Source organism: Theropithecus gelada, chromosome 15, assembly GCF_003255815.1.
Source record: "Theropithecus gelada isolate Dixy chromosome 15, Tgel_1.0, whole genome shotgun sequence".
NCBI lineage: Eukaryota > Metazoa > Chordata > Mammalia > Primates > Cercopithecidae > Theropithecus > Theropithecus gelada.
The window spans coordinates 24,840,350-24,864,338 of NC_037683.1; the positions used below are offsets into that span (position 1 = coordinate 24,840,350).

Below are 23,989 nucleotides of genomic sequence, written 5' to 3' on the forward strand. Positions count from 1 at the left end.
GCGAAACTCCGTCTCAAACAAACAAACAAACAAACAAAAAATAATAAATATCTTTCCTTCTTTTTCAGAATTGGGATTATTTCCCCCCTTTTTTGTGCTGTTAAATACACACATAAAGTTTTCTTTCTGACACTGTTCTCTGAAATGAAGATGCATGTTTATTCCTCTCTTTTTTCACACATTATTGATGAAATCAGTGCATCTAAAATTGGTGCACATCAGCGTAAGAAAGGAAGTGGAGAAGGACAAGAAAAAAAGACCAAGAAGAAAGAAGCGGTGGGGGATGGGGTCAATGAAGTACAGTATAGTTTTGTTCATCCTTGAAGGCTGCACAGCACAAACCAGATCCTGGTGGACTGAGCAGGGCTGATGTTGGGGCTGTCTTGGAAGAGAGATCTTTCCTTCGGTCATTTCCATAACTTGAGAATCTACAAGCTCCTCTCTCCACTCACTCATCAAGCCTTGGAGACAATGATACCACTTGCCAGAAAATGGTCAAGGATCAGTTCATCCTGCTGTCATATCCTGCATGGCAGCCCCAAGACTGACCCTTCACCATTCATTGAATTAGGCAGAGTCAGGGCTGGAAGTTCTCTTACTGGTTATTTAATCATCCCCTTTCACAACTAACCTCATACTTGAATCACCTGGACAACATTTAACACATGACTGACTGCTCATATTTCCAGGCCAGCACAATGATTGGCAAGTAGAAAGCACCAATTAAGTTGACAAAATGCTTATATGTATGCATGTATTTAAGGGGAAATAAAGAAATGCATGTGAGGGTGTTTGCATGAGTGAAAGCACAGTGGACAGTCTGGTGGTGAAGAACACAATTTGGGAGTGAATACAGCTGTTTTAAGTTTTGGCTCTGTGATGACCTTGAAGCAGCTCTGGTTGGAAGGATGTAATAATACACTGTTCATAGAACACTTATCAAAGTGCCTAGTGTACAATAAGCATCCAAGAAATGGGCATCATGAAGGATGTATGTGAGGAAAGAAAAACCAAATGCACGTGACAAGTATCAGAGAAATGAGACAGAATTGAAGAAGGAGAGAACTGTTTCTAATAAGCTCAGAAACATATTTTACATGTCCCTACAGAGCCACATGGACATGTAAATTTAATGTCACTAATAAAAATATTGGGGGGGGGGTCTTTCCTCTCAGTACTCCAGAGAGCAAGACATCAATAGCCATTAATACTATTGGAGAAGTAAAGGAAGCTTCCCTGATACGATAACTTTCTCTCAGTTTTGCTATAATCAGACCTTGGCTCATCTTGTCAACTCCATTTTTATCTCTCTGTGTAACTTTGCTTGTGTGTATGTTCATGCACATATGTTTAAAGTTTAAAATAATATATCACATATTGCCTAGCATAATGGTGGTGCTTAGTAGGTGCTCAACAGACTCTAACTGAATGAATGCTGTATATGTAGTTATAAGGATACTATAGCATTCTATCTACAAGTTTACAGACTAACAGGAGAGAGAGATATTTATCTTCCCAAGCTGGGGTGTGAGATATGATTTCAAATATCAGCTCTGCTACCATGGAGCAGAGATTAGAGCAAGTCATAATTTTGGTCTGAGCTTTTCTTCTCTTACTTGGTAAAATGAGCATCCTATTATGCACCATAAAGGGTATGAAAAAACAGCTGGTGCTTAATCCATCATCATTACCATTATTGGAAAACTCTTCTAACTGGCCCATGGTCCAGAAGTTTCATCGCTCCCTGATACAGACTGTGAAGCATCACCAGATTTATCATCTTAAAATCTTATTTTTCACTATTCCCTCAAACAGACAAACCTCTTTCTCTGATGCCCTCCGAGTAAAGGCCAATATCAACTTCACATTTCAGAAATTGGTCTCAACCTATCTCTGAATATGTAGACAGACCCCGGTAAGATTTCCTCGCTTTGGCCCACACTGTTTCCTACAGGTGGAAATATCTCCCTATTGTCCCTGTCCTTTCTCTTTTCTCATCTTCAAGACCAATACCAGTATTATTTCTTCCAGCAGACCTTCAGTCTTCATGAATCTCCACCATCAGTTATATAAATGTTGATAAGCACCTGCTATCTGACACAGATGTAGTCAGTCTTTGACCCACACATCTTTCTGTACCAGCCACAGGACACTTGGGCTGTTTCTTGATAGTTCACACACATAGTTGTTGAGGGCATAGCGTCTCTTTTCTCCTGAGTCTTTCTGGGGTCCTAATACTGTTTTTGGTTGTTTAGTTGTTGATCTAATTTTTTTTTTTTTATGGCAACGATCACTGTTGACAGCATGACTCATTTCTGAGGTCAACCTCCAATGGTTCTCTCCCCCGCTAGACTGTAAGCCTCATGAGAGCACAGAGTACATGTCTGTCACCACCCTGTATCACTATATAGAGCCTGTATCACTATATAGAACCCTCCATATTGTGGCTAGGACATAAGACCTCAATAAACGCTTGCTGAATGGATAAATAAATGAAAGATTTATGTGCCCAAGGTTTGTGAGGAAACCTAATTTGGGTGGATTTTTAGGTTTCAAACAATCTTTTCTTCTTCTTTTAAATTTATATTATTGTATGTTTAACTGACAAAAGTTATGTATATTAATACTGTACAACATGATGCTATGAAATACGTATACATTATGGAATGGCTGGACCAAGTTAATTAAGTATGCATTATCTTACATGCTTATTAGAATTTTTGTGGTGAGAACACTCAAAATCTATTCTCTTAGCAATTTTCAAGTGTGCAATAGTAACTATAGTCACCATGTTGTATAATAGATCTCTCGAAGTGATTCCTGCTGTCTAACTAAAATTGTGTATCCAGTTTTCAAATGCTCCTCTCAGTACTGGAGGTCACCCTGATTTAGAGGCAAGAGTGGGGGTCCTTGTTACATCATATAAGCTCCTTCAACTTCCTGGCCCTCGATTTTTCCATCTATATAATGGGAGGTTGGCATCAGTGGTCACTAGGTTTGAATGTATAAATAGTGAAAGAGTAACAGAGAGTTAGGAAAACACAGCTTAGCTGTGTGTTGGCAAGAACTTAGGCAAGTCACATTCTCTCTCGGGTGTCCATTTTCTTATTTGTGAAAGAAGATGACTGTGGTAAAATAAATTCTACCAGTTTTCTTAAAAATGCAGAGAAAAAAATTTCTATATAGAGGGTAATAAGACATGAACTTGTGCTTTAATTTGCCACTATTAATCTTGGGCAAATTTCTTTTCATCCATGGTCACTTCATGACTTTCATGAATTAAATATATATATAATTATGATTTATGATTGCATTGTTATAAAAATAAATGTAATTGAGAGGCTGGATTCCTTATTATGACGTATTATTACTATATTATTTGTTCTTCTGATTCTAAAATATATTAATTAATCTAAAAGAAATCCATTAATTCTAAAAGAATTAATCCATTTTTGCAGTTTAACAACCATAGACCTCAGGCACTGTGCCAACTGTGTCTCCAGATGAGTCATCAGCCTTGTTTTCATCTTTGGACCTTGGTTCCTCATCTGCCGAAGAGCACTGGGAGGAGGAGGCACTGAGCACCTGTACCCAATGTAAGCAGCCAAGAGGAATGGGGAAGATTCCCACATGGGAAAGTCAAATGATATAAATTTCATACCTGATGCAGGCCTACAGCAAGTTGTATAAAAACACAGCCCACACAGTGTGGGATGAGCTCTGGAGAAAAAGCTCCTCTCTCGGATGAGCCTGCCATCACCTCATCTTGGCCCACACAGCCTAGGGTGAGCCTTTCAGGAGAAAGATGGCAAAGGGAGATAAGAAAGGGACAAGGCCAGACAGGCAGATCTCTGCTTTGCAGGGCTGGTGCCCTCCAGAATTACCCTTCTAGTCAGGGAGAGTGATGACAGCTGATGCTTACCGAGTGATTACTATGTGCCAGGTGTTGTGTGAAACTCTTTGCCTAGATAACTTAGGTAACTCTCACAATAATGCGAACAGGGAAATATTATTATTATCACCATTTTACAGATTTTACAGATGAGAAAACTGAGACTCAGAGAGTCCAAATAACTCGCCTAATCCTGAGTAACCTGTTGGCCAACTGACAAAGATGGGGTTTAACCCCAAGCAATCAGATTCCAGAATTCACATTTTAACTTCTAAATATTTCTGCTTAGTCAGGAGAAAGCTCACTACACCAGGACAAGGGGCTGCTTTTAATGATAAATAAAGAGAAATAAGTCGAGTTCTATAGTAGAGGTACAAGCAAACAGAGCTCAGCAGAAGGACTGCTTGATTCTGACAAGAAGGTGCAGGGAAGTTTTCCTGGATGAGTCTCAAAAGAGCCGAACCTTGCATGAGGTACAGGATTTGGGGAAAGAGAGGCTGGGCCAAGACTTTCTAGCACAAGGTGAAGCATGAGCAATGGCAAGAGCTGTGAGGTCCGCCTAAAGGTAACTCTCGAGATGAGAAAGACATCTGCTTTTGATAGGATTGAGGGTGCACAGAGTAACTGAGGGAAATAAAGTACAATGGCTGTCTGAGGCTAGCTCACAAAGGGCTGTGAATGACATGCCAAAAGATCTAAAGTTTCTTCCATAGAAAAGAATGAATCTTTGGTGTTTTTTGGGCAGTCCACAGGGGTGGGTGGGGATCATTAGCTGGGGATTATATGGTATCCCTTTTGACAGTCACTGAGCTAACAGAGCCAGGACTTAAGTCTCAGGACTCCTGTCCAGTGCTCATGTGGCAATCTGGAGTCATTTAGCCTTAAGATTCATTACTGAAGAAGGTGAAATATGAGCACATTTTCAAAGAGAGAGGTCTGATACACTACTAAATTTCTATTGTTTTGACATCTGTTAGAAAATCATAAATTATAAATAACTCAAAAAACCCTTTAAGGCTCTAAATGGATAAATAGTTTTTAGATGCTCTTTGGGGCTTCATAATTTAAATTTTGTTCCACTAGGTAGAGGATGATTAGTTCAGCCTTGATCCTGGTCTCTAGCTGACCTTGAGCAAATGTCATCTACCTTCTGTCTCTTGGTTTCCCCATCTATTCAACTGAAGGAGGATGGAGAGTTGGTCTTCAGATCCCTTGATTTCTCTGAGAGTCTATCTCATAAACTCCTTGAAAGAAAGGGATTTTATCTCCTTTGACTTCATATCCTCATTGATTAGCTTGAGATCTGATACATGGTAGACTGTAAAATATTGTGGAATTCATGGTACAAACTAAATTTTAAACTCAAGACTCCAGGGATCTTTAAGGGACTTTAAATCAAAAGTTTGGAAGTGGTGACCATTTTTTAAATAAAAAAAGGTATAAAAACAAGCAGATCAGAAACCAGACAGGTTAGTATTTCCTCTGGCTGTAAAAGATGCTCAGAAACTGAAAGACTATGAAACAGAGAAGATTGATGAGGAGGAGGCCGAGAACACTGTAAGGTCAAGGGGGAAAACAAATGTGAAAAAGCATAGAGAGAGAAATATGTGTTTTAGGAGTATCAGGTGATTCCATTTAATCAGAAGAATCCATGTAAGTCAGTGGTTCTCAACCAGTAGATTTTGCCCACAGGGAACATTTGGCAATGTCTACATTTTTGATTGTCACAACTCGGGAGGAGGGTGTGGCTACTGTGTCCAGTACCTAGAGGCCAGGGATGCTGTCAAACTCCTCAACAAGGAATTATGCATTCCAAAATGTTAATAGTGCTGAAGTTGAGAATCCTGGTGGAAGCAACGAGGGAAAGTTATGGTAGTAAACAATGCTTAGGGAGGAAGGTGAATGTGAGGCTGCAGAATTTAGACCCAATCTAGACAGGTTTATGGTGGAGGAGTTAGAATATGCACTCTGAAGACTGCTTCCACCACTGACTTGTGTGGACCTTGGGAAATTCACTTAACATTCCTCATCTTTCATCTGGAAAATTGCAGTAATAATAGTACCCACCTCAGAGGGTCATGGTGAGGATTAAAGAGTTAATGTATGCAAAATTTTATGAACAGTGCCCGACATATATAATGCATTAAATATATTAGCTGTTATGCATAGGTAATAGGGAGCTACAGTAGACTCAAGTTCAAGAGAGCAGCAATAGCGGCTCCTCAGTTGATGATTTCCTTAGAAAAATGCTTAGAGCTGCATGATTATCATGTGACTATTACATCCACCCAATTAATAATCCTTCTTCAATCAGCTTCTGCTTCAGATGACACTGCAGGCGGATGTGTTTGGGTTTGTCTTGCTGTCTGCAAGCAACTCCCTGTCTGGGCTTTGTCTCCTAGATATCCACAATGCCCAGGCCAGCATCTGACTGCCTCTCCAGTTCAGGCTCCCCATGGTTTCAATGAATAAGGAGAAGGAGATAGAGAAAGTCAGACACGAGGACAGACGGAAAGATGGAAAGGCAGGAAGCCTTCTGTGAAAGCTGCTGCCAGTGATACACACTGTTCACAGGGATCCCAAGTATAGAATCAGGGGCATGTTTCAGACGCTTGTTTGAGCTACTGATACTGTTCTTTTGGAACCCTTGTTTGTAAACAGATATTTCTGCTAACACTGGGCTTTGTAAGGGTGGACAGAGTCGGGCGGTGGGGGGGATGAAAGTGGGGGTTGGAGAAAAAGGTAGGTTGTGTCCTAGAGCCTTAGACCATGTGTTTGTTTTTGAGAATACAAAGACCTCACTGTATTAAATGAAAATGCTTGTTTTACAAGGCGAGTGGGAATATGATAGGTACATGTCGAAAATGCTTCAGAAACTGAAACAACCTCATGCCACAAGGGTGTTCTGCTACATCATACATCCAGAGGCATACACCGAACGTGAAGGCTCAGCATCACTAAACAAGGGCTTTGGGAGGCTGTGGGAAAAGAGAGTCCCAGAAGCTAAGTGACTGGCAGCTCCTTTCTCTGGTCTCACCTCAGCCTGCCCTTTCTCAAAGAGAGGGCTCCATTTCAAACTTTCTATTGGTTTTCCAGCACCTGCTAACCTAAGGGTAGAAACTGTTACTGATCTAAAATACTACTGTTGATACAGGAGCCTCTGGTAATCTAGATCCAGACTTAGAGCACTACCAGGAATATTTATAATGATAGAACTATGCAGGAAGAACACTAACTTTTTCAAATTAGTTTTCAGTGAGTGGTTTTCACACTCTACTCTGTGGAAGCACAAGGTTCAGTGAAGATGTCTCAGGGAATTTTTTTTTTTAAGAACTCACAGCGCCATAAAAACAAGAATTGGAATCTCCTAACTCTTCCTCCAGTCCTAGCACAAAGCCTGGTAAATGGAAGATTACATGTATCGAAGAATGGAAGGACGGATGGACAGATGAATGGATGGATGGGTAGACGGACAGCAGAAAAGAAGAAAGTAAGAAGGGTGGATGGATTAGGGAATGAATGGGGATGAAAGGGGATGGATTGATGGAAGGGTGGATGGAAGGAAAGAAGGGAGGGAGGGAGGGATGGAGGGAGTGGGGAGAGGGGATAGGGAGGAAGGAAGAAAGGGAGGGAAGGAGAGTTAATAGATGGGTAATGGATGGAAGAGTAGATTGATGGAAGGGTGGATAGATGGCTGGATTTGTGGATTCATGGTCAAAGTCCACAGTGAATGCTTATGGGCAGGACCACTTCAGGCCACATTTGAAGTGAACTTGCCTATTTAAAAACTCAGAGAAACTCAGAAAGCAGAGTTTGAATAAACAAAGTTGTAGATTATATTTCTAAGAAATAAACTAATTCTTCCTCAGAGGAAAAAAAGGTCCAAATTCTATTTACTCCAACAAGGGTACAGATGAAGGAAAGTGCAATTGCTCAGTCTGATATGACAACTCAACATCAACATTCTCATTTTCACAGATCCCCTACAGTGTTCATATTTTAGAGCTGGGAACAAGCTTCAGGAAATGACCTGGTATGCCCCCTGTTTTTCAGCATGTAAGTCACCATTTGGGGGACATAGATCCCTTCAAGAAACTTAAAAGAACTTTGACTCCAGAAAAATGTGCACAACCTCAAATTTTTACAGAAAATGTCTTGGGGTTTACAAATCAAGTACTTCTGAACCCAAGTGCAAAAACTCCCGTATCCTCTGTTGATCTAAAATAGGAGTGCTTTTCTGGTATTTTACTTGGTATTCATATTAATAAGGAAATAAATTATAATTATATTAACCAAAATACTAAGTCATAACATCAGCAATCGCTCCATATCATGATGCTGCTGTAACTGAGACTCCACTCTTGGCCTCACACAATCCATTCTCCACATAGTAGTCAGAGTGATCTTTGGAAATCATAAACCAGATCCAGTAACTCCATTGTTTGAAGCTCTCTGATAACTTCTTGGCACACTAGATTAAAAAAAAAAAAAAAAAAAAAACTAGTGTGACATCCTCCTCCTCTTATATTCTAGGTGAAGACTGCAGGAGGAGCATGGACATATCCCTTACAATTCCACCTAGCTCTTAGCAGCTCTCTCTAAGAATAGTTTGGATAGGTCAGGTGTGGTGGCTCACACCAGTAATCCCAGCACTTTGGGAGGCCAAGGCGGGCGGATCACTTGAGGTCAGGAGTTTGAGACCAGCCTGGCCAACATGATGAAATCCCGTCTTTACTAAGAATACAAAAATTAGCTGAGTGTGGGGGCAGGCGCCTGTAATCCCAGCTACTCGGGAGGCTGAGGCAGGAGAATTGCTTGACCTCGTGAGGTGGAGGTTGCAGTGAGCTAAGATGGTGCCACTGCACTCCAGCCTGAGTGACAGTGAGACCCCATCTCAAAAAACAAAACAAAACAAAAAATGCGTTTGGAGAGGCTGAAGGACAGCCACAGGGAAGGGACTTAAAGCTAGCATAGATGGTATACTGGTTCACTGGAAAGAAAGAGAGGCAGAGAGACAGGGAAAGATGATAAGCATATATATTTCAACAGGTAACTGGTTAGCTCAGAGAGCCCAGGGCCATATCTCACAGTCAATGCCACTCACGATGTGTCTGCCTTCACTGTTTGGTCTTTCTAAGGCCTATGCTATTAATTCTCAAAGCACCTTTCCTTCACAGCACTCACATTCAATTCACCTTATCTTATTCCTCATTTGGAGCCATCTCTAATTTGTTCATTCATTTAACAGTGTTTACCCAGCACTTACCAACATGACTAGTATTCTGCGAAATAATAGGAATAATGCAGAGATGAAGACCAAAATAGTCTCTGCTCCAAGGAGCTCAGAGACAATTGGGGAGAAACAGACACCAAAGAAATCACAACAGAGTGTGATAAATGCTATGAGATGGTAAGATAAGGAGTTGTATTGGCTTGATTCATATGGTGATGGATATTGAATTGGCCAATAATTTCCTAACACCATGGTCCTAAAAGATACTCTGAGTAACTATCTACAGCTGAGGCATGAATCCAGAAGTGTTGATTATTCTCATTTGATTTATGGCTACATGTTTAAAATTACATACATGACTATACCCCCACACAAGGCAGAGCACACACTCTACCTACATACACATTCACTTCATGAACAAGTCCCCAATCCTTCCAGGTGGAAAAGATCACTTATGTCTTTGAAATTTCAGCCGGGCGCGGTGGCTCAAGCCTGTAATCCCAGCACTTTGGGAGGCCGAGACGGGCGGATCACGAGGTCAGGAGATCGAGACCATCCTGGCTAACATGGTGAAACCCCGTCTCTATTAAGAAATACAAAAAACTAGCCGGGCGAGGTGGCGGGCGTCTGTAGTCCCAGCTACTCAGGAGGCTGAGGCCGGAGAATGGCGTGAACCCGGGAGGCGGAGCTTGCAGTGAGCTGAGATCCAGCCACTGCACTCCAGCCCGGGCGACAGAGCGAGACTCCGTCTCAAAAAAAAAAAAAAAAAAAAAAAAAGAAATTTCAGAGCACTTTTTAGACCTCATGATAAACATGGGTGTTTCATAACATAGTGTTTCTGCTCTGTACTTCCCCAAAACTCTATTAATTGCTTAGTTATAGCAGTTACCATGATGTCATGTATGTATTTACCAGTCTGCTTCCACTACTAGGACTGGGAGCTCCTCAAGGCATGGAACTATGCCTTGTTCTCCTCTTTAATTCTCATCTCCTAACTCAATGTATAACATATAAAAATGGCTTAATAACTATATATGAAATAGAAGGATGAATGGTTAGAAAGAAGGAAGAAATGAAGGAATATTTACCTTTCCTAATAAACTTGCATTTCTCATTGAACCTTAAAGAATGTCTAGGACAGCAGATTGGCATATAAGAAGTTCTTTAAAAAAGTTATTCAATAGCTATATGATGTTTTCTAATAATCTTACTAATATAAACCCATAATTATAACTATCACCCCACACTGTAAGGGAAAATAAAGTGACCCAGTGGAAAGAGCATTGATGTGAAAGTCAACAGATCTAAATTTGAGTTTCAATTTTGCTACCAATTTGCTGATTAACCTTACTCACTTAGCTTATCTTAACAAGTAAACATCCATGGATCTTAGTTTTTCAATCTGTAAACTGAGCAGATTTGATAAAAGCAGTTTCTGTTACTCCAGCTTTAGAATTTAGGAAAGGGAAGGTCAAGATACTGTATTTGTTTTTAGCAGATTTAATCAGCCTCTTGGGGGGCTGTTCTGTAAAGGGGTCATCCCAAGAGCTTAATACTGGCTCTATCAAGGCTTAATCAGTTCTGATGATAGTCTCCTCAAAATCAGCCTTGTTATTCCAAAGTCACTTTTCTATTCAAAAGCTCATATTCACTCAGCATGGTCACCCACATAATTCCAAGATTTGCCTGAGAACTCATCAGGGCCCTTATCAGAGGATGACAAGGAGGCTCCATTGAGCATATCTGGGGAAACATGTCCCAGGCACTGATTCTCAAAAGACGAATCCAAAAACATTTTTGGCAAAGAGAGTATCTTTGAAATCAGTGTACAATTGGTCCTCCTTATCTGTAGCCTCTACATCTATGGATTCAACCAAATTCAGATTGAAAATATTCCAGAATAAATTAAAATATGATAATAAAAATAATACAAATGAAACAATACCACATAACAACTATTTATATAGCATTTACATTGGATTATGTATTATAATCAATAAATGATTCAAAGTATATGGGAGGATGTGTGTGGGTTATTCACAAATATAATGCCATTTTACGTTGGGGACTTGAGCATCCTCAGATTTTGGCATTGCGGGGGTTGGTGCTGGAACCAATCCCCGGTGGATACTGAGGGACAACCGTGTATCTCCTAAAGGACTAAAGGTGGGAAATGCTCTAATGGATGTAAATTGTCTTTCTGTTTGAAAATCACCTGCAAATAAAATATACTTTGCATATCTGAGATTTCTTAGCCAATCTCTTTGAAATCTTATAATGTTCATTCAGATTTTTCCTCTGTTTCTTCCTCTATCCCTCCCTCTCTTCCTTCTTTACCTTTTCATTCTACATTCTTCAAATGTTTGCATTAGCCACTGGGGGCACCATCATTCATTCATTCAGTCATTCATATATTCATTCTCTCATGGAACATTTACTGAGTAATTGCGGTGTTCCAAGCAATGTGTTAGGCCTTGAGGATGAAGAGAGACAAAATTAAACTGGTATGGATTAGAATTCCAGTTTCACCACCCATTAGCCATGGGTACTTCAGGGAGTCATGCAACTTTATAACCCAGTCTCAGAGTGTTCAAAGTGTAGCATTCAGCATAGTCCAGCACATAGTAAGTGCTTATTATAAGCTGGCTGCTTTCATTACTGTTATTACTGCTGAGAATGTGTCTTCTCTCCTAGGGGTATATAAACAGTGGATAGAGAATTCCAGATCCTGAGGTCATCACAAGGTCTAACAAGATCAAGGAAAATCAAGGAAAGCAGATAGAAAGCCCCACTATCAGAAAGGAGGGAAATGGGTGAAAACTCAAGCAACAGATATGACTGCCAGGACACTTGAGGCTCAGAAAGACACTGATAAGGGGGAGAGAGGGAAATCTGAGAGGCAAGCAAAGCTTAAGATTATGTGCTGCCATGCACACACAAAACAAACGCTTTGCAAACAGGCACAGGGCTGAGAGACGAAGACCAAGGCCAAAATGTGGCTTGGATTAGAAAGGCCACAATGTGAGCTGAGGAGGCCCTTAAATACACTATTCCCCTCCCCCTTCTGTTTTGGAAGGCCAGATTTCTTTTCCCTTCTGACTTCTTTGCTCAGGGGTAAATGGAATTAACCACTGTGTAATGTTTCTGACAGTGACGCACATGCTAGGTCATGTGCTTTGGTTACGTAATGCAACATGCCTAAGGTTCCTGAGCTCTTTCTCCAGTTGAATATCATTAGATATTCAACTGGTTCTCTTATCCAGTCAGCCATTTATTAAACAAAAATACATATTGCCCCTTTATAGGTCAGATACTGAGCTAGGCAATAGAGAACTTGAGATGGATGAGATCTCAAATATGTACACAATTAAATGTCGTAATTCCAGGTGTTTTGATTAAAGTGTGCAGAAAGCATAGTGGGAACAGATGAATAAGGTAGGGAACAAGTTACACTTTGGGAGAAGTTATGAAGGGCTTCTCAGAAGACAGAAAACTCTGGCAAAATCCTGTAAAGGCATAAGCATTCTGCAAAATGGTGCACTGGAAATAGAAGATAAGCCAAGTAAAAAAAGTGATAATTAAAAAGCCAGGTGCGTTTGGGGGAACTTCAAATAATTCAGATTTTATTGAAAAGCTTTTAGCTAGAGGTGACAGAGTCAGGTTTGCATTCTGGAAAGATCTGACTCTTGGATGTTGGTGAGCAGGTTGAAGGGGGTGCAGGGATTGAATTTCAGAGAAGTGGGCATTGTAATACTAGGGAAATAGTCACAGCAAGAAATAAAGAGGATTTAAGGTACAGAGAAGAGAGGTTGGCTATAAACAGTTTAAGGAAGCAGGACAGTCAGGAATTGAAGACTGATTGAACATGGTAGATGATGTAATTTAGAGTGGGTGACACCAATGAAGATCAGGATGCAAGGAATTTTGGAGGAAAGATGATTGTTTCGGAAGTGTTGAGTTTGTAGAACATGCTAACATTTCCAGTAGACAGGTGGATCTGTCAGTCTGGAGCCCAGTGGAGTCTGTACAAATAATGACCATTAGTAGACAGATGGGTAATTAATCTATGGGAAAGAGTGTAAAGTCAGGAAACAAGTGGACCCAGATCTGGCTTAAGACTTTAAAGTATTTACCAGTGGAGGATCTACCAACGTAGAAGTAACATTCTAAGTTGTCTGCTTTGTGACACAAAGCTTTTGGGCAGTCATGCAATAGTATCTACCAATGGAAGAGTAACATTTTAAATTGCTATCAGTCAGTGGTACTCAGCCTTACCCAGCTTGGTCACTGACTTGGACAAGCCACTTTCCTCATCAACCCTCAGTCCCTCATCTATGAAATAAATGGCTTGGGTAAGTCCTTTGGACTTTGACACACCTTATTTCTTTGGACTTAAATGGAGTTTACTTCACAAAACTGAGTATCACATTTACCAATGTTTTATGTTTTCTGCCTGGGTGCCTTGCATCTTAAGACTGGCCTATTAACACAGCTTTCTCTCTTCTTTCATCAGCCTCTGAGCTGAAAGATCCGCAGTCACACTGGGGAAAATAACCCCCTCCATACAAATGCATTTGGCCATATTCTGCCGAGCCACCTTTCATGTTCACAGAGCAACAGGAATGGATATGGGACACACATAGGAATGACTTCTTAATTACAAGGATAACAGGTACAGCTTGGACCACTGGCTTCCTAAACGCACAAGGCTATACCAGGGCTCTGCAACTATTGGTACGCTGCCCCTACTCACATACTTTGATATACCAAGTTGTTACTGCTTTTATGTCTTAATTTCCTCCAAGTGGGTTGGAATCTGAGACCTGACCAGGGTTCTCTACAATCTGCAGTAGAAGAGGGGAACCTCTTCTATTTTTCCAGGTTCTGTGGACCCTGGGTTTGTGGCAAATAACACTGAAAACCAAACACATTTTCTTTATCTTGTTTGGAGAAAAATCCAAGTGGTCAAAGCAAATAAGCTGGGTATGAGGAGCAGGAAGAGAGAGAAGAAGGAGGGAGTTGAGAGGAAGCAGGATATACTTCAGGGATGACAGTTCCAGGGATCCTCTGAAGGAAAACAATCTGGAAAATGATGACAGACTCCAGAGTTCTGGTATTTTAATTCACTGAGTTATCTGATTAAAATGATAATCAATACTAAAAGGTCCAGGAATTTGTCTGGAATGGCCTTTATATCTTAAGAAATTACAAAATATGAATATGCTAGCATTCACCCAGTAAGTGATGACTGGAAGTTGCTCAGTGAGTTTTCTGGATATTTGTGGGGGCTACAATTAGTTATATTATTAATAGTATGGCTTCCAGCTATCAGGAAGTACCAATATTCCCCCAAATAATGTCTTCAGTCAGTCTTAGAAATTCTACCACTGGTACATTGCTTTGTGACACAAAGCTTTCTGGGCAGTCATAAAAGAGTATCCACCAATGGAGTAGTAACATTCCAAGTTGTTACCAGTCAATGGTACTTAGCAAGAAGGTATACCATCTTCTTTTTCACCCAGTGTTGCTAAGGCGTGGAAGCCGAAAATGTGTCCACAATTGGCCCCTGAGGGTGACAGGCACAGGCACCACCTAGTGGAGGAAAATACACCAGAAAAGGAAGAAAACTGGAACTATTGCCAACTTCACAGTTTTGTCTGAGGACAGCCTTGATGAGGATTATAGAATCTTAGGAGGTGTCTGTACAAGTGTCTTTAGTGAAGATAATCCCTATGCTACCACAATGTTCAGATTTGAAAACTGATTCTGAGAGGGAAAGTGACTTGCCTAAAGTCACACAGCAAGCTAGTGTCTAGAACTGACATCTCCTAGCTCAAAGTGCATTGCTCCTCCTTTTGCGATACACCGTGGCCTTCTCCAGAAAGCCTCAGGCCTGCTCATAGGTCTCTTCTCCAATGTTACTCTCAGGATGGCTTCCCTTAACCACTCTTTTTCAAATCTTACTCCTCACTCCTCTGGCATCCCCACTCCCACACAGCATTCCTAGACTTCCTTCTCAACTCTTTCTTTATAAACATTCACCTGACATTATGAGATATATATGCTTATTCATTTATAGTCTGTCTCCACCTTCTCCCCAACACCCACTGCCCAGAATATAAACTCCCTGAGGGCGGAGATGTTTCTCTTTTTTGTTGACTACTCTTTCCTCAAGGCCTAAAACTGTACCCAGCATGGAGCAGAAACTCAAAAGATACTTGTTGCATGCTTGGGCAGGAAATAGACAAATTTTACCTGGTCTCTTGTTCTTTGTTTGTATTTCTGAGATTTTTTTACAATGAGCATGCACTGGTTTTTTTTTTTTTTTTAAATGACATAATAATGTGTTTATCTTGTTTGCCTTTCATTTTAGTTTTTTAAATTTTTAATTTTTTTAATGTTAAGATGACAGCGATAACTCTTTCCTGAGTTGTAAGGGAGGAAAAGGTAATTCCTGGCTTTGCCAAAAGAGAAAAGTATGTCTAACTCCTAGAGTTATTGAGAGTATTAGAAATAACACGTGGCAATGGCTGGCACACATAATACTGATATGAGTGAACATTTGCTGGGTTACCGCATGGTCTAGATTCCATTACTAAGCATTTTCCACATGGAGGCCCAGTTAATCTTCAAAACAACCCTACAAAGTAACAGCTAGTATTATCTGCACTTTACAAAGGGGAAAAGTGAAGCTTGGAGATACTAAGTAACTTGCCCAGGGTCATGCAACTAGCAGGTGCAACAGTCAGGATTTGACCAGGCAGTTTGATTCCCGAGTCTGGTGATCAACCATTGCAAAATAGTTCCTCAGTAAACATGTGCTCCCTCAGGTCGCTGCCCCAGGGCTCTAAAACGCTCTAGAATTGCTCTCCAGGTAGTTAGGGATGGAGAGAAATAAGGAACCAGAAAAATTGGAACTAAGAGTATGTGGACCTGTGAGTATATGAGTATGTGTGTGTGTATTGTCACAATACTTTTGGGCCTGTCATAATCACTAGCAGATCCCATGAAATTCTCATGAACAGAGCCATTTCACAATATGTAGGGCAGTCCCATACAGCAAATAATTTTCTCACTCAAAAGCTTCTTATTGCAGAGCAAGTCTCCATTTGCCCCTTCTCCATGCTCCTCCTAAGGCTCCCCTCTTCACTTTTATTCCCCTCAAGTTCTCCCTGGATAATCATTTTCACTTGAGTTTGCAACTGTACAGAAAGGAGGGGATGGGGAGCTCCTCAGATCTGAAGCCTGGGCTGCATCACCACCTTCAGTTAATCTTTGTGCGACCTTGGGAGAGTCCCTAACCCTCTCTAAGTGGTGGTCTCCGTATTTGCAAACCTTTCAGGTCACAGAACACGCAGGGAACTGAGACTTCACTTTCTCCTGTGGCTCTCAAACACTTTTAGTATTTTTAACTTTGTATTATGGAAATCTTCAATGGCACACCAAAGCATGAACAAAAATGTATTAAAACTCCAAGGTTTAATCACTTGGTTTCAACAATTGTTAGCAGTCTGCTAATCTCTCACGTACCACTACCCCCAGAAAACCTTTTTTTTTTTTTTTTTTTTTTTCTGGAGCTTTTTAAACAAATAAACAAACAAAATAGACAAAACATAATTTTACCCACAAGTACTTCACTATGCATTTCTAACAAATTAGGATCTTTAAAAAAAACATAAGAACAATATCATGTCACCCCTATCATGATTAACAATAACTCCTCAGTGTCAGTCCACGTCCATTTAAACTGTTTGTAATGGAGGAACATATTCGTTTAAACAGAAGCTTGTAGAATCGCACAATTTAAGTGGGATAAGGTGAAGGGAAGGAGAGAGACAGAGTCCTGCCCTTCACCCTTGTCCCAGAGGCGTCCTACGATTGGGGAGCACAGTTTGAAAGTCCCTATTTCACCCCTGACCCTCTTTTTGCATCCTAAGAACACTGAGGTCCAGAGAGAAGCGGTAAATGGTCAAGGTCATAAAGCACTAAGTGGCAGGATTTGGCAGACTTACAACATCAAAGAACTCCAGTGAGGTCACAGGCATGAAAAGGTTTGCTAACTCCATAACTGTTTATCATCTACAGTGTGAATGATGACAATAAAAGCACCTTTCCAGGAATGACCTTGATTGCACTAATCTTTCGCATCTCTCACCTTCTAGCTCCTCCTAACCATGCTGACCTGTGCACTGTGGTCTGACTTCAGCCAACAGCTTCACCTGCCATTGTCTCACCTGGTTCTCATGACAGCCCATGAGATGGGGACATTGAGAGTAAACATCTGCCAAACCCTCTCTCCCGAGGCCCCAGTGGTTAAGTCAGAGACCACAGGTCACACAGCTCAGAGGAAGCCAAACCAGGACCTGAACTCTGACCTCCTAATTCCCACTTACAGAGCTTCAAAAAAGCCAAGGAACTTACAAGTCAGTTCTCAGCTGCTGGTGTCAGAATCACAGTTGAGCACTTCCAGTAACTGCATCAAGGCAAGAAGCAGAGCTCTTACTACAGTAAGAAGAAAGTTAGGAGAACCTTAGGGAAAGGGAACTAAGTTCCAGAGAAGGGGAAGCTGGTGAGGAGAGAAATAGATGCCTACTGGATTCCTGAGCCCTCGCCATAGGTAGATAAGATACAAGCTGCCCATAGAGGGAGTCCTCCTACCTCTGGTACCTGGAGATTTTCTCTTTTCCTTATTGGAGACACCTGCAGCCAGTGCTGGTTTTACAGTGATCTCAAGGTGAGAGGTTTTGAAGTAATAGGAACACACATCTTTCTAAAGAACTAGCCCAGGGCGAAGTGAATGGTGAATGCCTCAGAGCTGGGCTTCCCTTTCTTATAATCCTTCTTCCTGTTCAAAGAGGCTTCTGTCTCCAAAACTCCGAGAGATTCATTTGACATCAGGTGTATCCTGTAAAGATGGGGACCACCATGGTCCCACACAGGAATGGCACTGGAAAAAATGAAATGTCAGAACCTGTGGCACCCAGGGGCTTGGAGTGAATAGAGGAATTCAGGATGGAAGAGGGGTCCTTCAGAGTTGGGGCACCAGAAGTTTCCTAAAGGCTTAGCTACTACCCAGCTCAGTAAGCAGGGAACATCACTTCCCCTTTGGGCCTCTGCGGAACAAGGGGATGTCAGACTACATCGGTAATTACTTTCACTAGTGGTCCTTCAACATTACTTGAGAAGGTTTTGGGCCAACCCGTTCCCAGGCCAACCCCAGACCCACAACATCAGAATTCTTGGGGTGCAGCCTGGGCAAAGGATGTTTTAAAAGCTGGTTATTCCAGGTGCAGCCAGGAATGGGAAGTGCTGGACCAAATGATCTCTCAGACTATTTAGAGGGGACCACCTGTGAATACAGTTTAATTTTGTGTGACCCTGGTCCTCAACTTTCCTGTTGCACAGTGAGCTGTTTGACCCAGATGATCACCGAGTTCAAGTCCAGGCTGGCCATACACAACCCATACTCCCGAGTTCTGTATCTACGGACCTCAATTTTGCCTTCCTCTGTGCAGGGAATAATGGGAGGTGCTTTCCCAGGTTTCACAGCCTTTATCGCTTCTAGTTGTTCACTGAGTGGCAGCTCAAGGGAAGGTGAGAGTTTGGGGAGCATCTGGGGAAGGAGCAAGAGGTCGACAGTAGATCTGTGTGGCTTCCTTTTTTGGAGGTGCTTGCTCTCTCTGAATGCTAACTCGTTTTCCTGTTAACAGGTTCCAGTGGTTCTGAGCCTCCTTTGGCTCTTATTATCGAGGGGTCATCCTAGCATGTCAAAGAAGAGAAGATCAAAGTGAAAGAAAGGTATTTGAAGGAATCTAATTATTCCCCAAGATACATTATTTACTCTAGAGAGACTCCCCAGCAACTCAAGAAAGGAAGCCCTACAAACAGTCCCCACTTTTGAAAGCCAAAGCCGGAAACTGGAAAAAGAGATGCAGCTACTTCCTAGATCTGGCTACCCTTGACCGAGTCCCTAATACAAGTTGACACTGCTCTAGGTACTTTTTCATTGAAATATCCTGATGTCATTATGCCCATTTTATAGATAAGTAAACCAAGGGATAGATGGATGAAGTGACTTGACTCAAATCACACAGCATGTAAGAGAAATTCCAGCCTGTCTGTCCGATAATTTGATGTGAAAAGAAAAACAGACCTGCTAGGTCTCATCCAGGGCTTCAGTTGAGATTTATACCCATTTCTCATCCTCTTCAGTCTGTAGGTGTATGGTCAACATACAGAGATGCAGAAAGGAATGGAAATGTTCCACAGAAAGATTAAGGAAGAGCATGTGAATCATTTCTTCTCTCTCCAGAAAGACTGCTGAAAGAGGAAACAAGGACTTGGGTTCACATCTAGGCTCTGTCCACTGAGAACCTGTGGGACTTTAGACCAAGTCATTTCAACTCTCTGAAACTCAGATTCCTCTTTTGTGAAGTACAGGCGATGATACACACTTCTCAGGGTAGTTGTGAGGGCAAAACATGCAGGCACAAGGAAAGGGAGCACCCAGCTAGAGTTGAATTTCTTCATACCTTCAAGTGTTCCCCAGTCCAGAAAGCCAAGACTGAGATCTTTGGAAAATCATGTCTAATAAGAATGAAGTTTGTTGAGCACTTATTACATACTAAGTCCAGTTTTAAGTACCTTCCACATCCAAGTTCTCTTAGCATTTACACCACTCTATGAGATGAGTACTTGTGCCATCATCATTCTGTACATGAGGAAGGTGAATGAAGTCCAGAGAAGTCAACTAGCTTGCTTGCCCAAGGTCACACAGTTAGTTAGGGGCAGAGATTCTACTTACGTAAGCTGGCTACTAAAACTGAGTTCTAACTATTACAATATTCTAGATCCCAGGTAGGACTACAGATATCGGGAGAAAGCCTTGTTAATATATGGACTCCTAGCCATATACTTAAACCCAGCCTTCACTGTTACAGCAATGCTGAAGTGGAGAAAATGTGGGCACTCTTTTATGAGGGTTGGGTGAATACTAGGAAGTGGGGGCTGCAGAAGGGAAGGAAAAAAAGATTCCTGGGAGTAACCAGCACACTTAATCCAGTCCAACCATTAGAACAAAAGAAAAAGGGCCAGCCAGCAGAGGTGCTGGGTGGGATTCAGGTAAATCCTTTTCTCCTCCTGAGCAGGAATCCCGAATCACTAAGGGAAGGGGAGTGGGACAGGGGTGGGAGGAGGGCAGTACTTGTGGGGTCCACATTTCACTTATCTAACAGGTCAGGAGAAACTTTAACAAGATTAACTGCTGCTCAAGGCCTCTGCTCGATGGAGCAAATTGAGTCTTTTGTTTTCCTTTTCTTTCGAACTGGAGAGGTGTTGGGGGGGGGGCAGTTGGGGGGTGAGGAACAGGGGTCTGGTTCCTCCTGCCTGGTGTGGTACAAAAGCAAAGGGATGTGTCAGAAACAACCCCCCATCCCCTGACTTGAAAGGGAACCCAAATTGCTATGCATGAAGGCTGAAGGCTGTGTGTGGGTGGTGGGTCCGTGTGGGGTGAGAGGTGATGGTGTTTATGAGACACATTCTCTCAGCAGTGCAGGGGGGGCAAGGCCTGGAAGTCAGATGCCAGGGATTAAATCCTAGTTCCTGCCGCTGAGGAGCTGTGTCATCTAGCACACGCCCCTCCCCTCTCTGTGTGTCTCTCTCCCCATTCGGCCAAAAGGGAAACTGGCTTGGGTAACCTCTGAGGACCCTTCTCACAGTAGCCTTAAAGGATTCTTCAGTCCTGGAGACCATCCACGGGTGGACCCTCCAGAGAATCCTACACACAGGCACTTTCTAACTTTGGCTTTGTTTTTGCCTGCATAAGCCTTTCCTTTTTTTATGTATTAATATATATATTCTTCTCCTTTCCTTTCAGAAAAATAAAAGGCATGTTTTCTGAGCTTCAGAAGCAAACTGCTCCTTCGCTCCTTCCCCCGTCTCTCCGAGCGCCTGTCTGAACTGGTGTCAGTGAAGTTTGAACCGGGGCAGAAATAGCATCCCGGGCGGATCTGGGAGCATAGCCCGCCTACCAGGAGAGGCAAGGCCTGCCTCTGCCAGACGACAGACCCGGTTAACAGCACCGTAAAATTAGACCTTTACGAAACCCAATTGAATCCTGCAGCAAAGAGTGATGTAAGGCAGCCTGGCCTGACAGCAAGACAGCAACTCTCTGCCTGAAATAGCAGCGCGGTCCCTGCTGAGCGATGACTGCTCTCTCAAGATAGGTGACCAGGGATTCCTAGGAAAGTGGCAACGCCCAGTCAGAGAAAGCCAGCAGAGGTCAGGCAGCAAACTGGGCACCTGAGGTCGCAGCGAGAGGGTGAGCCTTAGCACCGGATCCTTGCTGCCCACCTCGATCCTGGCTCTCCCAGCCCAAACTTACATGAAGGAGGGAGCTGAAAAAGTACTTCTGCAAAGAACCTCTGTTTGTTTGCTTTTTAATTCAAGGAGAAGCAGGTTCTTTTTAGTCCAACAGCCTGTACCATGTGGAGGATATGCAGAATGAGTCTTTTCTGGCTCAGAGCCAGGTGTTTACACACCGCCAAATCTGGCTCCAACTCAACTAGGGGAGGGAAAAGAAATCCACCAGAATCCTCAGGAGAAAAGCTCCTGGCTTTCTGGTGCTACACGACAGCAGTGCTTTTTTTTTTTTTTTTTTTTTTTTGTTTTTTTTTTTTTTTCGTTTTGAGAGGAATGTTATTTCCACACATAAAATGGACCAGGCATTTTATACAAGCAATAATAACCTAACGTCCCCCATCCAATTAAAGTATTTTACTGCAACAATCTTTGTGTGAGAGAGTGAATGAGTGCTCAAGAGAATGCATGTGAAGAGAGGCTGCTTGTCTGAATTATAGACATTTATAAAGCAGTCTCCTGTGGAATCCCAGGTGTTTTATATATGTGTGTATATATGTATATACATGTATTTATGTAGACACACTTACATAGCTAAAATGCATTCACTACCCTTTCACTGATGATGCCTGCATAACCCTGTGCTCTCCTCTCTCCGGGGAATGCCTTCCAAATCACTGATACGACAGGTAAAGACTAGGAAAAACCAGACCTACAGATTAAAAAAGAATCACCTCCAAGCAGCAGTCTCTTTGCTTTTTCACATGTTTGGAAAGAGAACTCAATACACTACAGCCCTAAATTATCACCATCGTCATTATTATTAAGGATAACATCTCCTCTGTTCCAAATTAGACCCTCCTCTGGGTAAATAGGGCTTGCGAGTTAAAAGTGAATGAGTTCAGTTTCCTTCTTCTTCCCGGGAAAAAAAAAAAAAGGAAAAATAGCAGGCGATGACGTCAGTTGTGGGTTGTTGGGGGGAATCACTGTATCGCTCTCCTTTGATAGCTGGAAAGCGGGGGCTTTGGGAGACGTATTCTTGGGATAGCAGCAGAGTGTGTGTCTCCTAAAGGGGTCTTCATGTCAGTTGGATAGTCAGTGCTACATCTGTGAAAGTCCAAGCCATGGAAAGACAGGAAGAAGCAGAATTGCCCGAAGAGCTCAGATCTTTCCCTTCTAAGAAACTGTGTGTGTGAGGGGGTGGGATCGCAAAACGCCTTCACACGTTTCCTGGCTGCAGTGAAGGGGGAACCCCTACTCTCACTTTAAGACGTCCCAGGACATGACAAGATTGTTTGTGCAGAAAGGGAATCTCCCAGACAGAAAAGGCAAAACTTTCCTTCTCTCTTCCAGCGCCGCCCCCACCTCCGCTCCCCAGTTTTATTAAAGGCATTTCCACAGATTCATTTAGAGGGGGAAAAATGGATGCAGAAGCATTTCTAAGGTTTGCAATCCTCGCAAAGTGTCCGGTTTCACTATAGGCTTTGCTGTGGAACAGCGAAAGGGAGAGAGAGGGAGGTTGAGGAGGGAGAACTCAAATTCATTACGGGCTCATAAAGTTCCAAATGAGAAAAGCGCCCCGTTTCGCAGCCGCGTCTGGGGAACGCTGGCGGGGTGTGCATTAGGAAGGTCTCGTCCCAGCCCCGAGTGACAGGCAATGGGCTTTAAAAGCTAGGATATAGGATGGCGGGGAGGGGATGAGGGTGAGTCCCAGAGGCAGGCTTCAATCAGTGAGCAACTTTGGGGCACTTCGAGGACTTCTAAGTCCTGGCGATTACAACAACCTTGCCCTTGCCGGCTTTCGGGGGAATGGGGCCTGATGTAGGGGAGTTACCCCTATTAAAATGTCAAAGAAATCAACGGTCCCCAAGTCTCCTTTCACAAGCATCTCAATTGGGTCATCCTCCCTTTCATCCCAAACGGACAGAGTGCATCTGACCATTCGGAGCACGGGTTATGTGCCCTAGGCTCTCCGGGAACCAGCCCTCACTGGCCGAGGGTCCGCGGGGCCGCCAGGAGGACTCCCCAGGTTCCTCCCAGGGATCGGGCAGTGACGCCTTCCGAGTGTGCCCATTCCACTGATGGGGCAAAGTGAGGCTCTCAGCTCGCCCGGATGTCTCTGCAACGCTCGCGGGGCAGCTACCGCACAGACACGCCCGCAAGCCCCCGACCCGCCCGCCACCAGCGCCCAGACACCCGCGCGCTTCTGGGGCCGCAGGGACGGTGCAGCGCCCGCCGGGGCGCCCTCGCCTACCTGTGATCACTGCCGGAGACCTCTGGCCCCCTTCCGCTCGCAGCCACACTTGCAGCGTGAACGCGTCCCGGGGCAGCTCGAGGTCGGCCCGGAGGCGCAGCTGCTCGCCTCGCCCGCTGAAATAGAGCGCCCGGCTCGGCGGGCTCGGCTCCTCGGCGGCGCCCCTCGCCTCCCGCTGCTGCCGCCGCCGGGGGACGCGCACGGCTTCCCAGGCACCGCCCGGCGGCGGCGGCGGCGGCGGCGAGGCGCGGCG

General features: G+C 43.1%; 1 protein-coding gene across 1 annotated transcript in view; it reads right to left on the bottom strand.

Annotated features, from left to right (window-relative positions):
* Nucleotides 1-23,989, bottom strand: part of PAPPA (pappalysin 1) — a 249,545-nt gene that overhangs the window by 224,619 nt on the left and 937 nt on the right. The window contains exon 2 of the mRNA XM_025359303.1: nucleotides 23,737-23,989. This exon is cut by the window's right edge and continues 13 nt beyond it. Coding sequence (XP_025215088.1) covers nucleotides 23,737-23,989 — 253 coding nt within the window. The remainder of the gene's footprint in view (nucleotides 1-23,736) is intronic.